Genomic DNA, 14,053 nt, shown 5'->3' with positions numbered 1-14,053 from the left:
TTCATAAAATGTGATCATGTGGGGTATCAAATGAAAGGGCTCAATTAGTACTTTTCGAAACTGGTTCCATATTTGATATCGGGTGAAATATAGGGGAGTGAGGGCTCAAAATGTGACCATCAAAAAGTGTAAAAGGTGTTGGCAGCTTTGCATTTGTGTAAAGGACCGAACCAATGTGGTATTAAAATAAATGACAGACATTTCTTAAAAAAATCATTTATTTATAATATTGAGTGAGTTAATAGTTAATAACATTTTGGCACTTGTTGAATTTTGTTGTTGTTGTTGTTATGGTTACATATTTTTCTTTTCTGTTTGTTGTTCTTTTCTCATATATTCTGTATTTTATTTCGGATTTAATATTAGTAATAGTTGAGTTTTTGGGTTGTTTTTGAAAAATATTTTTATTGTTTTTGTTGTTTGAATTTGATGGTATTTAATAATTTTCTAGTATCAAGTGTATATGTGTGCGTGTGTATGATAGTTTTGCTGTTTTATTATTATTTTTGTTTTAAGCTAATAATATTCGATTTGAATTTGCATCATACAATTATATCACGTAGACACTTGCTTAAAATTTTAAATAATTTCATAATCAATACGTTGTTTTCTTCACTTATGGCCTTATTTATTGAGTTAGTTTTGTTCTTGGTTAATAGTAAATTACATATACAGTTTCTTTTCACTGGTTTAATTAGGGCTTATGTGTTTTTAAGATTAGTGTTATAGCTGCTTGATTTTTTTTTTATTTCTGGCTTATACTGACTGTTTTTTTTTTGTAATTATTTATTTGCGTAGTATGGCTTTTATATCGTTAGGAGACATTTATTGAGATGAACAACAAAGTAAATATTGGAGTCTGGTTTCATGACTATTTGTTATGAATTTTCTGACTATTTGTTTTGTTAGGGTTTGAATTTAGATATTTTATACACCCAAAATATTATTTGAATTCATTAAAAAAAATATTCTTTCTAACTTTTGAATAGAAAAATATAAACAAAAATGAACAAGGTAGGGAACACATTTTTGATGCTTTGCAATTATTATTTAAAAAAAAATGTATTTTATACATGATTTTTAGTTTAATATTCGTATATCCTAGTCTGTTATTGATTTGATGCTTAACAAAAAAATGCTTTCCTCTTTCTTTTATCATATATAAAAATGAGTTGACTTTCGAGGAAGTCTACTTCGTTATGACTATTTAGTTGCATTATTTATGCTCGCTTAGAGTGAATATTCGTTTCTTCCTTTTTTTAGACTTTTACTTAAACTACTGGCGGTTCTGTGCCCAAATCCAAATCGGAATCGCTGCAAATAAAAGAAAAAAATATAAAAAAATGTTATTGAAGGGTTAAATTATATTATGTTATGTTAAAATATCGAAATACATTGTTAATTGTAGTCTTACCACTAAATTTATCTCAAATATGCAGCAATGAAAATAAATGAATTTATTAGTAACATATTTTGAATTTGAATCAAACGCATGATCAGAATTGTATCTCAATTGAGCAATCAGCAAGGGCTAATATTACAGGTGTTATGATATGAAAAGTTCACGCCAAAAACTTCGGACACTTTTGGTTCGTAGCAGTAGAAAAGTATTATTCCGAAGTGAGCCAGCATAGAGAGAGTATTCGCACGCCCACTTAAGCCACACCCAACAGTTCTCACAATGTGCTTCGAGTAATCGCTGTTCTTTATGTACATAGTATAGCCCATAAGTTCTGTCAGTCGATGCGTATGGCGAGAAATGTTAGACTGCCGAAACTGGTAATACTGCGCACGGAGAGTACTTAACCATACCCCACTTCTGTCAGACTGACAACACGATTAAGTTTGGTAACTACGAAAAAAGAATCGCGATTATTGCGCTGAACCAATGTGGGAACACGCCGAAAAAGATTCATAGTTTGTTAAAAAGAAGCTGCCGATACCGCGAAACAGCTGACGCGGTTGATAGGAATTTCGTACATGCTGTGCGTGAGCATGTTCGTCGCAATCCTCTCCGAAAGCAGAAAGGAATGTGTGCCGGAACGGGGGTCTCAACTCGAAATATGGGCCGTCTTTTACGAGAAGATGTCGTTCTTGCTGTGTACCGGGGCGCGTTAGCTAAAACTTAACGAAGGAAATACGGCGAATTCGGTGTGCTGTTCTTCTGCAACGATTTCCCGGTAAAAAATATCGCAAAATTCTATTTTTTGATAAAAAAATGTTTACCATCGAGGAGAAATTCAACCGACAAAATGATCGGCGTCAAAACCAATACGAGCTGTACCAAAAGATGCTAGAGGATGTAGTCGAACCATTGAGTGAATCTCTATTCGTGGTGTTCCCAGTAAGACTCGGCCCCCGCTCACAAAGCCAAGATAATTCAGCAGTAATTAGCGGCAAGTGTCCCTGATCTTAGGCAGCCCAAAATTTGAATCCTCTGGTCTACAGTCTTTGGACTAAGTTAGAGAAGACTGCCTGCCATCGAACTTACACCGATTTGGAGAGTTTGAAAGCTAGCATCGTGCGTGCAGCTCGAGAAATGCCGCTTCATATCGTGCGCGAAGTGATCGATGCATGGCTTCACAGACTTCGGGCCTTTATAGCTGTTAGCGGCGGCCATTTTTATTTATTCAAAATTCGTTTGACAGCTCTATTTTTTCCTTTTCTAATGATGTACTTTTCGATTGATTTGGTTTATTACTTAGTGAGAAATAAAGATTTGCTTGACTGACAAATTTTATGGCTATACTATGTATACATTTTTATGCACTTCATGCATATTGATGAATTTCGTTTTTTTTTTCTACGGAAGATTGATGTCTGAACTTTTCGTACTCAATTGAAAAATCGGTAATTATGGATTTTTGCCGATTCTAGCAAACACAAAATTCAAATAAAAGTCGAGTCGAGGATAGGAAAGTGCCTGTCTTATTTCTACACTAAACAGATAGGTGACCAGTTGGTACAACCCAATTCTGACCCTCTTTAGGATAGAGTTCTGCTGGCTTCATGCCGAAGACTCTATATCAGGAAAGGCGTAGCAACTCCAGTTGGCCCTGCGGTGAGGGTAGTTGTTATGCTTTTGTCCGATGGACTTCTCGAGTTCGCAGCCGGTAGGATCATGATGGCAGTCCATAACATTTTGGCGAAACCGGCATGCACTAGCAGCTTTGCACATAACAAATTTGGTACAGCCGATAGTAGTTTGTGCATTATCAATCTGGTAGGATTATGGAAGCCAGTGTGCTAACACATAAGATTTTGAAAATCTTCAATACGAAACCTTGCTTCTTACTCACAAGGTAGTTGGGCAGCTGACATAGTCAGTTTAACTCCAACAATTTTGTGTAGAAAAAGAGGTATTGGCTTAAAAATTTGTTCCGAGAACTGGAAATGTCAGAGAACACATTAATGAATTGAGAGGGTGCATACGTAAACCCATAACCTTCAAAGCTTGAACTCTTAGAACTCCTAGACCAATATTAAAACAAAAACGGACGTGTATGTCAACGACATCTACCAGTATCAAGGAGGAGTAGCCCTCGAGATGACTACCCAGCGGTATCATCTTAGTAGAAATATTAGTCAATAAGCTTTAGTGGATCTACGACAAAGCGAGAGAATTGAATGATCTAACCTATTGGGAGACGTTAAGTAGCCATTTTGAACAGATTCAACTGTAAAGACAGCAAAAAGTGACTGAAATTAGGGACGTCACTGAAAAAAATAGAGTACATTTATCGGAATTTGTGTGGAGCGTGGAGTGTCAGACTACATAAATCCGGATGCTGGACAGCGAAGCCTTACGGTCACAGTAACATCCTAGACGAAATACTTCGGAAAATCTGGGCATTTCCCACGGGCTATGCCACACACAAGCTAAACTTTACGAGAAATTTTGCTGGGGACTTTCCAACCAGTACAGGGCAGTGGAAGACCGGCGGCATGTTGCAAGATTATGGCGCAGTATTCTTCATCGATGGATCAAAGGTGGTCTGTAGAGTCGGTGCGGGTTTTTTTTTAATACACACCGTGTATCCGAATCGTATGGTCTCCCAGGTCACGCTAGTGTATTCAAAGAGTTAGTACTAGCAATACTGGAAGTCTGTCGATGGCTGAAGCATGAGCCGAGACCCAAGCATAACATAGCCATCTCAGCGACGCATTCTCCAGGTTGGTGGGGCGGTGCAGAAATGGGCTGAACAGTCTGGGCGGCACGATCAAGGTCACCCTATTCTGGGTTCCCGGGCTGCTGGTGGCTGTCAAGGGCGGAATCTACTCGCACTACTTAGCAGCCGCGGATCCCAGATGCGAAGACTTAACATCAAGTTAAGGAAGATTTGGTCTACTCATAACAAAACCCGATCATGAGGACGCGGGTCGACAATAAAACTACCCAGTGAGAGGTAGTAATAAGAGAGATACCTGGTATCATAGTTGATGGTTTACTGGGAAACGATTTAATCTCGGAACAATGTAATGTAGAGGGGTCGAAGGGACAAATAGTGTTCCCGAGGACTCAGACCACTGCTGATCCATTCCAAGTACCACTAGAGCAAGTAACACTGGCATGTTGCACTGGGGAAATGGGATTGAAAGAATCCAAATACCAAATACATCACTCAGGCACGTTAATCAAGGGAGTGAGATTGCCTGGCTACAGCACCAGTGTGTGCTCACAATGGTTCGAGGGCAGATAAGAACAGACCCGAATCTGAAGTCAACACTTCGGGGGATGCTCCTACTGTGGAGACTCCAGTCGGCCAGCTGATTCCTTACAAGGAATTCAAGATAAATTTGCCATAGAACAGAGGGGTCAGCGTTAACAGAAAGTTGCACAAGGGGTCACGGGGCCAGCGAGAGGGCTAACTATCCAGAGGAAAGGCGCGGAATGGAAAGGGATAAGTACAGAGACAAACGAGAATATATTACAATGGAGATAAAATTAAAAGAGCCAGTGGGAGAACTGTCATGCATTCGGGGTACTGGTACACTTGACACAAAACACTCTCTGTCTGGCACAAGATATATGTAGCGGTATCTACTTTGGAAATAGTTTATTACCCGGACAAACTGGAGAAGTAGCCATCCCAGTGGTTAATAGGACAGAGACTGAGGTTGAATTAAAAATATAGTATTTCTAACTGACCCAGGTATACACACTCCAAAATGGGCGTACCAGAGAAACTGAAAACCCTGTAGTCTACCTTGCTAAACTATTCACAGCTAATGGCCTCCAAAAGAACGCAGAATAAGCAAGGTTGGACGAGATAAGAGATGAGCTAAACTTAGGGGACCAGTCATGAAAAGAGGAGGAAATTTCGATTAGACAATTCTGTAATGAATATCATGAAATATTCCACTTGAAGGAGATAAGTTAACCTATAGAAGCAGCATCACCCATCAAATTCCCTTGGTGCAGGATCAGGCGCCTACTAAGCAAAAACGTTATCGATTGTCGCAGGTATAGTGGCAGGTCATAGACCATCAATTGGTTTAAATGCTAGAAAATGGAATAGTCCAACCAAGTAAGAGCCCGTGGAATTCACCATTGTTGCTGGTTCCGAAAAAATCCGGCCGTAACGGAGAAAAGGAATGGAGAGTAGTGGTCGGTTTTCCTAAACTAAATGAGAAGCCCATAGAGAGCTCCTTTCCTCTTCCTCGAATAGAGAACATAGTGGACCAGTTAGGACATTCACGGTATTTTTCTACACTGGACTTAGCTAGCGGATACCACCAGGTGTTAGTGCACCCGAAAGATCGGGTTGAGACCGCTTTTGGTACGGATTATGGCCATTACGAGTTTAAAGCTATGTCGCTTGGTTTAAAAGGGGCTTCAGCCTCATTCCAAGGACTAATGAATTACGTCTTTACTGGACTACAGAGTCTGGGATATTTCGTCTATTTAGATGACATATTAACTTGTGGCAAAAACCTAGAAGACCACAATCGAAAGTTATGAACTGTATTCGACAGGGTCAGAGAAAGTAACTTGAAATTACAGCTTGAGGCCTGTAGTGTACCTAGGACATGTCTGCTCAGAAGAAGGACCAAGAACAGGTCGAAGTTAGTAACAAGTGTTAGAGATTTCCCCCAGCCGGCGAAAGTTAAATACGTCCAATCGTTCCTGGGATTAGCCAACTATTACCGGAAGCTCATTCCGGACTTCTCAAAAATTGTCCGATCGCTTACAAACTTGCTCCGCAAGGATGTTCAGTTCACATGAGCAGAGAAGGGAGAGCTACCATTAAAACAGCACTAATTTCATCTTTGATATTGTAGTATCCGGGCTTTTTCGTTTAATGGGACAACGGACGCGAGTGATGAATCAATGGGAGCACTGCAATGACAAGGACCTATAGGGAGGACCAATCGATAGGCTATGCCAGTAGGACATTAAACAAGGCAGAATGGAATTACTCGACTACTGAAAGAGAACTTCTGGGTGATGGGTCTGGACCGTGAAGATCTTCAGGTGTTACTTGCAGGGTAGGACCTTCACGGTATACACGAACCATAAGGGATCCTCGATGTACATGATCCGACTACAAGGTTGGTGTGACCGTGTTGAAAGTTCAGCTAATAGTGAATAAATGATATTTCTTAAAAACTGTCCCTTATTAGGAGGAGCCACGCGGACAGCCTACCATTGCTTTGCAAGTGGTGAGGAATCTGGTACAGAACTAATTGTGTATGAAGTGCTAGAACTGAGAATTTGTCGAGGTAAGCCAGGGGGACTCCGAAAGTCATGTACTGCTTATGTACTGAGAAAGAACTAAATGTGATATTATTTCGTTGTTCTGTAAATATTTACAGAAAATAAGTTTGCATTGACTTGCAAAAACTATATTTATAAACAATTTGATAAATTTTCATTTAATTTATTTAATAATAATTCTCTAGTTTTAATTTAAGATAAAGCATAGACTTTTTAACAGTTCAGAAAGTTTCAACGATTTATATATATCAGCTATTCAATAACAAGAAATTCTGATTTCGAGAACCTAAACAGAACCAATTGAACTATTTTTCTATTCACAAAATGGTAATAATTTGAGACTAGACCGAAAAAAAGATTTATTTTTATTTTTAAATTAATTAAAATTAAAGGCAATAGCAGTTCACTAAAAAAAATTAAATTAAAAATAAAAATAAATCTATTTTTGATTTATATTTTTATTTTTTATGTTTAATTAATTTAAATTAAGAGCAATAGCAATTGCCTAAAAATAAATAAATTAAAAATAAAAATAAATCTATTTTTGGCCTAAACTCCAATTGTTACCATTTTGTGAACAATAATTTGACTAATTGTAGTCAACTAATTTACCAATTTGCCTAGAAATATTTATATTTAATAATTTGCCGCGTTTTTCTCTAAACATTTATTTCTATTCGTTTTGAGAATGAGAGAGAGAATGCAGAGGTGAGGCAGCGTCTGACGATTTGCCTCTGTCCTGGTAAGAAACCGTAAAGCCGCCGTCACTTCACTTTTTTTAAAAAAGTTTGGGTGCAGGCCCAGCGAGGGGTCCGTGGACCAGAAAAGAAGGAGTAAGTTGCTCCTCAATTGGTCCGGTCCTGCATTAAGTTGATGCGGACTTAGGACCCCTCTTCATTCTCAAAACGAATATTTCAGCCATGGCCAGCTTTGGTCAGCAAGGCGGATTTGCGCTCAATATAATTCGTAGGCATGTCATGTTTTACGAATTATATAAAGGAGTATTCAACATCTGCGAGCCGCTACGGTCACGCTGCTCCCAGGGCAGAGGTGAGGCAGCGTCTGACGATTTGCCTCTGTCCTGGTAAGAAACCGTAAAGCCGCCGTCACTTCAATTTATTTCTATTTACGGTAGGAGGTAACCAAGTTAGTGATAATTTCCTCATACTATAAATATACCATTTATTTAATTTTCGACGGAAGTGTAGTGTAGCTTTTCTTTTTCAACATTTAAAAAATCATCTCTTACTTATACTCGTATCATTTTCATTTATCTACTTCTAATATTGTGTTTAACAACTCACAGCAATTTATTAGGAAACTAACTAATTTGTCATCATTCATTCGCGTATAGTTTCTAATTTTATTTCCTATCATTCACATCAATCAATTTCCTATGATTCATATCAATCATCATTCAACCCGTTAATCATTATTCAGTGCCGTAGACCAATCTCAAGTCATAATTCGATTAATTTTCGATTATGCATTATTCACATTTGTATTATTTGAATAAAATCAATTGTTCGTTGATATTTATATATTCCCCCTACATATAAAATTCCTAATAATATATACACATCAATTTATATTTTACCGTTTGAGCTCATCTAAAGATTTAATAACAATTTGTGCTATTCGTCCTAGGGTGGATGAGAGTAAAATAATTAATAAATTTTCTAAACTATCTCGACTACATAAAGACTGTTGGAAGCTAGTGTATGCCGGTCGAGGGTAAATAATATGAACCGGAGGCGGTTCCTCAAGTTCATCAAAACTATTTGGATCGAAACGATTGCCGAAATCGCTATCGAGATCGGTATAAACTAGACTTGATGGTATCCAATGTGGGCTTGTTGGAGTTAGTAAGTTTGTTAGTTAGCGGTTTTAATTTTAATAATTTAAATTTAAAAATATTTGGAACGCTGACTGTTAGTTAATTAATAAAAATAAATAAATAAATAAAATAAAAAAAAAAAATTAATATTTTGTAAAAAAAAGAGCAATTTCGCACTACTTTGAGGGTATAATCTGACTAATGATGGGCGAAAAAAAACTAGCACTAATGTCGAAGCCAGCAGCTGGGAAGGGTACCCTAACAATAATAATAACAATCATGGGCGCGGCAATCCAGTTGGATCACAGTCTTGAAGTGTGTTATATCACTTAATTCAAGAACGTAACGTACCCTATAGGAGGCAAGACGATCAGCATTGCGTTTGCCCGTGATTACTACCCTGATTCGACCCAGGTAGTTATTTACAGCTAAGTCGACACCCAGTCACGGTACAAATCCCACTGCCACCAGATTTGAACCGCGAGCTCAGCACTCTAACCTCTGAACCAACCTTTACTAAGTCTTTGGTGACGGTTGAATTTTCAACCCCACCCTTGGCGGGGATGATGAGTTTGGGGGGGGGGGGGGGGGGGGGTAGACCAAGGGCCTCCTCTATTAAAACAAAAAAAAAACAAACCCATGGTGGTCACCCTTGTCTTAAAAGGTTATGACTCCTCAAAGTGTTTTTTGTTTTTTTTTATATCACCTTGGTGTTCTCCGCTTCGGGCTGATTCCAGTTAACCCGTTGGGGAGTTCCGTCCCCACGTACTCGAGGAGGGCGATCAGACCCGAGTCTGCAAAGGACTCATCTGAAGTGCCTTCGGTCACGAAGCCTCACCGGAGGTTATCTGGTACCATGGGAACTGGGACGCCTTCTGAGAGCATATGCTCCAGGAGAATTCCTGGAGGATGTGTTCTCGGCCCGGTTATTTGCGGTTGGCCCCCTAGTTGGAGTTTCATGGTGGTTGTGGTTATGCCTACATCGCGGGCAGAGCTTCTCAGAGCTCAAGCGTGGAGTTGCGCTTTACAACTCGGGTGCCGTACCGCTTAGTTGCGGCAGAGGTGTTAGATAGGCCTCGCATCCACTGGTATGAATGCTGAGGCTGCACTCAGTATAAACCAGGACTGCTGTGCTTGAATGGCGGGGCTCTGATTGTGATCCCAAAATCAATCCGAAGAGGACCGTGGGATTATGCCTACATGGCAGGTACTCACGTTAAACCCCATCATTGATTTTCATATCACCCTGGTAAAGTTTGATGTTCAACCCTACCCTGTGAAGGAGAGAGGGTATGCAATTGCAAAAATTGTAGTGATCATTCTCGTTTAGATAGCTACGGGGTTCCAAAGTGGGTAGGTGGCTTCGAACCCCATCCCCTTATAGCAAAGGAAAGGTATGAAAGGAAAACCGGGAGATCTTCTCTTTCAAACTTCGCGACGCAAAATATGGGTACTATACCCAAGTCCCCTTGTGCACGTAACCCGCCTAATCCAACCGCTTTGCAGGGTTTTGATGCGGCTCCGATAGTTTCGACCTTCCCGGTGAACCCTCTAGCCCAAACTTCGCCCGCCGAACGTGCTTCATCAGGAGAGGCTGCTGTTCACCCATTAATAGGAGAATTTGGGGGCTTCATAGCTGTTCGAGTAGCAGTGCGCTGTCTCTCCACCGGATCATCAATGCCTTCCGCCGTAGCGCACCATACATCAGCCGCCTTCATTCCGAGCTCCTCTCCTTCGCACTCGGGTGACTCTCTGTTGCAAGTCGCATCACGGCCTAAGCAACTTTTGGTTACCAGACTTGCCTATTCTACTACTTTTGATAAAGTTCTTAATTACATCAGAAGTAAAGCTGGTTTTATCTCCGTCGTCTTTTTCGGGCATGAAGCTGACGAAGGATGGCTCCTCTGACCGCGTAATTGCATCCTTCAAAATGACGTATCCACATGACTTCAATGCCGTCGCCCAACCCTCCTTTTGGCCGCAAGGAGCATTCATTTTGCGTTACCAGCGGAATAAATTACGAACGAAATTCCCTGTCGCCCGTCTGCCTCGTCGACCAGTATGAACAACTTGTCAAGTAGCTTAAGTCTACGTACCAAGCTATCGTGTTTCAATCTTTCTGCCCTGGCTTTCCAACACCATTTCATCTGCATCATTGAAACGTGGTTGGATGATAGGATTCTAAGCTCTGCGCTCCTCGAGGGGTCTCTGTTTTTCGGTGCTACAGAGATTGCGTAGCTTCAGGTAAGTCTGCTGGTGGAAGTGACTTGTTCGCGGCTAAGTCACCCATATGAGCCGATTCCATCTTTTCTTCATCTTCGACCTCCTATGATTGTATCACCATACGTGTTTTCCCTCCCAACGACAATCTTTCGGAAAGTCTTACTATAACTTTGGTGGCGCCTTTAATCTCTCTTCGCTTTCCTGGTCAATTTGCTCCTTTCATCCGTCACTTCATTTTCATGAACACCTGTGCTGCTCTTCAGTTCAACCACACCACAAATCATCTAAATCGCATTCTCAATCTAGTCCTTACCAACATGGCTGAACGCCTCCTTTCTCAATCCTCCCTTGCTCTTCCCTATGTTGCTTCTAATGCCAATCATCCTTCTCTTCAGTTCGAGGTTCAACTGCACGCCCATACCATGCGTAAGCCCTCTAAGATCGTAAGGGCAATTTTGAGGGTTTAAACTTAGTTCTGGCGTCAATTAACTGGGCTTCCATTCTCTCACCATTAATCTGCGACTAAGACCTCCGCTCCTTCTTTTTTGTCTGACTCCCTCGCTAGTTACGTTCTTCCCTCTCCCAAATTCCAGAGCTCCAGAAATCCATAAAAAATTTGTGAGGAAAAAGTTTTTATTAACTGGAAGCTATGGAAACTTTGACCATTTTAACGCTCTGCGAACTTCAGTTAGGTCACTGAGAGTTATCTTATCTGGACAGTGTTGAAGTCGAATTGGCGCATGGTAACTTCAAGCCTTTCTGGTCTCGCATCCGTTACGCCCGCAATGCCCGTAGCCACCTCCCACTTTCATCATTCCCCTCCTTACACTCTTTTTTGTGGAGTACCTCACCAATGTCGGACCCGTCGCTGAAGTTTTCCCAACCTTCTCCTGATTAAAACCTCTAAGTTCATTTCTCTTCCTCTCTGCATTATTTTCAATAAGAGCCTCGAAGAGTGTTTTTTCCCAGCCTATGGAAAGAAGCCCTTATTTTTCCCATATGCAAAGGCAGTGACCATACTCTTGCTGAGAATTACCGTCTTACTTCGCTCCTCTCATCCCGCTCCAAGATCCTCGAGGGGTACGTTAATAATTGGTTGACCACCTACTTCCACGTCATTTACATGGACTTTTTTAAGGCCTTCGATTCCGTTGACCACGAGATACAATTGTCTATCTCAACATTCCTTCATCACTCTTTACATGGAGTGCCTCGTTCCTCTCTTTCCGATCCTGTAGCGTTTCCTTTGATGGTTACACTTCTAGTCCTTTTCCCCCTCCTCTGGTGTGCCGCAAGGATCCATTCTAGGACCTCTTTTATTTTTATTCTTTATTAACGACCTCCCTTCTATCCTCACTTATCCTTACTTGTTATAGATCGATGACCTCAAGCTGTCTTCCTCTGTTTCGTCCCCAATGGATTGCGCTTCCCTGCAGAGAAATCTGGATAGTTTGATCCATTGGCTCTTAATATCAGCAAATATCAATCAATGTGGTACTCGCTTGAAACCTCTCCCACCCCTTTCTCCTAATCTCTTGGTGGTTACTTTCTGTACTATAAGAACTCTATCTTCGTCCTGGGCGTAACCTTCGACGACAAAGTCCGTTTTGACACCCACTACTTCGATAACACCAACCGTGCTTCCAATATATTCGAATAAATTTTCATTTGTCAGCGTCACCATCGGAGACGGTTTTGGCATGAAAATAGCCACACTTCGGTGCACCCATAATTTTTTCAGAGGAGGTGGTCGCCAAAATTTTTTAGCCGGGTCAGAGAGGAGGGAAATTCCTCTTCTTTCTAAACACAGTCCCTCTCTTCTCCCCCTCACTGAGTGGAGTTAAACTTTCAGATTTTACCATGTTGAAAAAACCAAGGAGGAGTCATGACTTTTTAAGGGGATGGTCACCATGAGTTTTCGTCGGATTTGAAGAGGCGGGCCTCCTATCCCCCATGAACTGTTCACCACCTCCCGGGATGGGGTTGAAAATTCAACCTTCAAGTCCCCAACTAAAACCGGGAGGTCATGTTAGGTTCGCGCGTGTTTTCCAATTATATGAATACTCCCCCCCCTTCCCTCGAGTAGCCACAGCTCTCAAATTGTTCAACTTCAACAACGGTAGTGGCACTTCAACCGGAGGCAGCCAGCTTCCGCGACGAGGATTTGCGTCAGTCGCTTTGTGCGCACAGCCCCAATCTATTTAGCGACTGGAGGCGCAGGTAGCCAGATTTGTGAAGTTCGGGGCCTTTTACAAAGCCGATGTCTGGTTCTGGCCTACCCTGGTCAAAACTACGTTCAGTATTAGTAAAATGACTCGCGAAAGGATAAAGTTCAGTTTTGTGATCCAACATGTGGATGCGGAGTTTCTGTCGCTGATTAGGGCTGTTAATCCCTACTGTGCCAATAGGCATCTGTCGTCCTTTAAATAGTCAATGAGCTTCTTGACTGTGTCTCATTCCCAGGAGTCACAAAGCCTACTGTCCTTACAGTGATTATCGCCAGTTGAACAGAGTGACTGTTCTGGACAAGTATCTGTATGACGAGCCGGCTTCATTGGTGGCATCTTGATAACCTCAGAAACGCTGCGAGAACACGAACACGCCTTCGGAACTTTTGGATTGCAGATAAATTTGGGCCCTTTGGCAGACTCACAGGGTGCACACAAGTCTTAATCATGATGGACACCTTCTCGCGATGGTCAGAAGCACTGTCGACCAGAAATATATTAGCAGAGACAGTAGCGGATACTTTTTTCACTGCAGGTTTGAAGCGCCAGGGTCCAGGGGTCGCAGTTCGAAGTAGTTTTGTTCATGGGTACCTATGAGGGCACTTGGATGCGAGAAGAGTCAGACTTAGGTGTACCACGCCGCCTCGAATGCGATTTCAAAGTGCTAGGGAAGTCCGTAGAAAGACTTTCAGCGATAATGGCGATTGGTACGGTTCTGGAAGATTTATCGGGAAGCGACCATTAATACATTGCCTTCGAAGTGGTTGACAAAACCTCTTGGGGTGCGCCACTCCGGCGCATTTTCTATGCGTGGAACGTCGCGAGGGTGAACAACGGAAGGTTTGTGGAAACTCTTGGAGTAGCTGGGGCCGCGCTGAAAGACACTGCTGGGAGTGATGGCGTTGCAACTGACATTGTTGTAAATTCAATTATGAATCTGGTTACGACGGGCTGTGGTTTTTCCGTTCTTTTTGGAAGGTGGCAAGGCTTGCACTCATCAGCAAGGGGAAAGGCGGAGTTTCTGTCTTCATACCGACCACTTTGTAT

General features: G+C 41.4%; 1 protein-coding gene across 2 annotated transcripts in view; it reads right to left on the bottom strand.

The window, feature by feature from the left end:
• Window positions 1-200: 200 nt before the first annotated feature.
• The window catches only part of LOC119655312 (basement membrane-specific heparan sulfate proteoglycan core protein), a 604,263-nt gene continuing 590,410 nt past the window's right edge, over window positions 201-14,053 (bottom strand). For both annotated transcript variants that reach the window (XM_038061144.1, XM_038061145.1), the window contains one exon: window positions 201-1,314. In XM_038061144.1, the coding sequence (XP_037917072.1) occupies window positions 1,272-1,314 (43 nt within the window). In that variant the 3' untranslated portion in view covers window positions 201-1,271. The remainder of the gene's footprint in view (window positions 1,315-14,053) is intronic.

Source organism: Hermetia illucens, chromosome 4 (assembly GCF_905115235.1).
Source record: "Hermetia illucens chromosome 4, iHerIll2.2.curated.20191125, whole genome shotgun sequence".
Taxonomy (NCBI): Eukaryota; Metazoa; Arthropoda; class Insecta; order Diptera; family Stratiomyidae; genus Hermetia; species Hermetia illucens.
The sequence above is the reverse complement of the archived record's forward strand: the minus strand, read 5'-3'. Positions and strand labels throughout refer to the sequence as shown.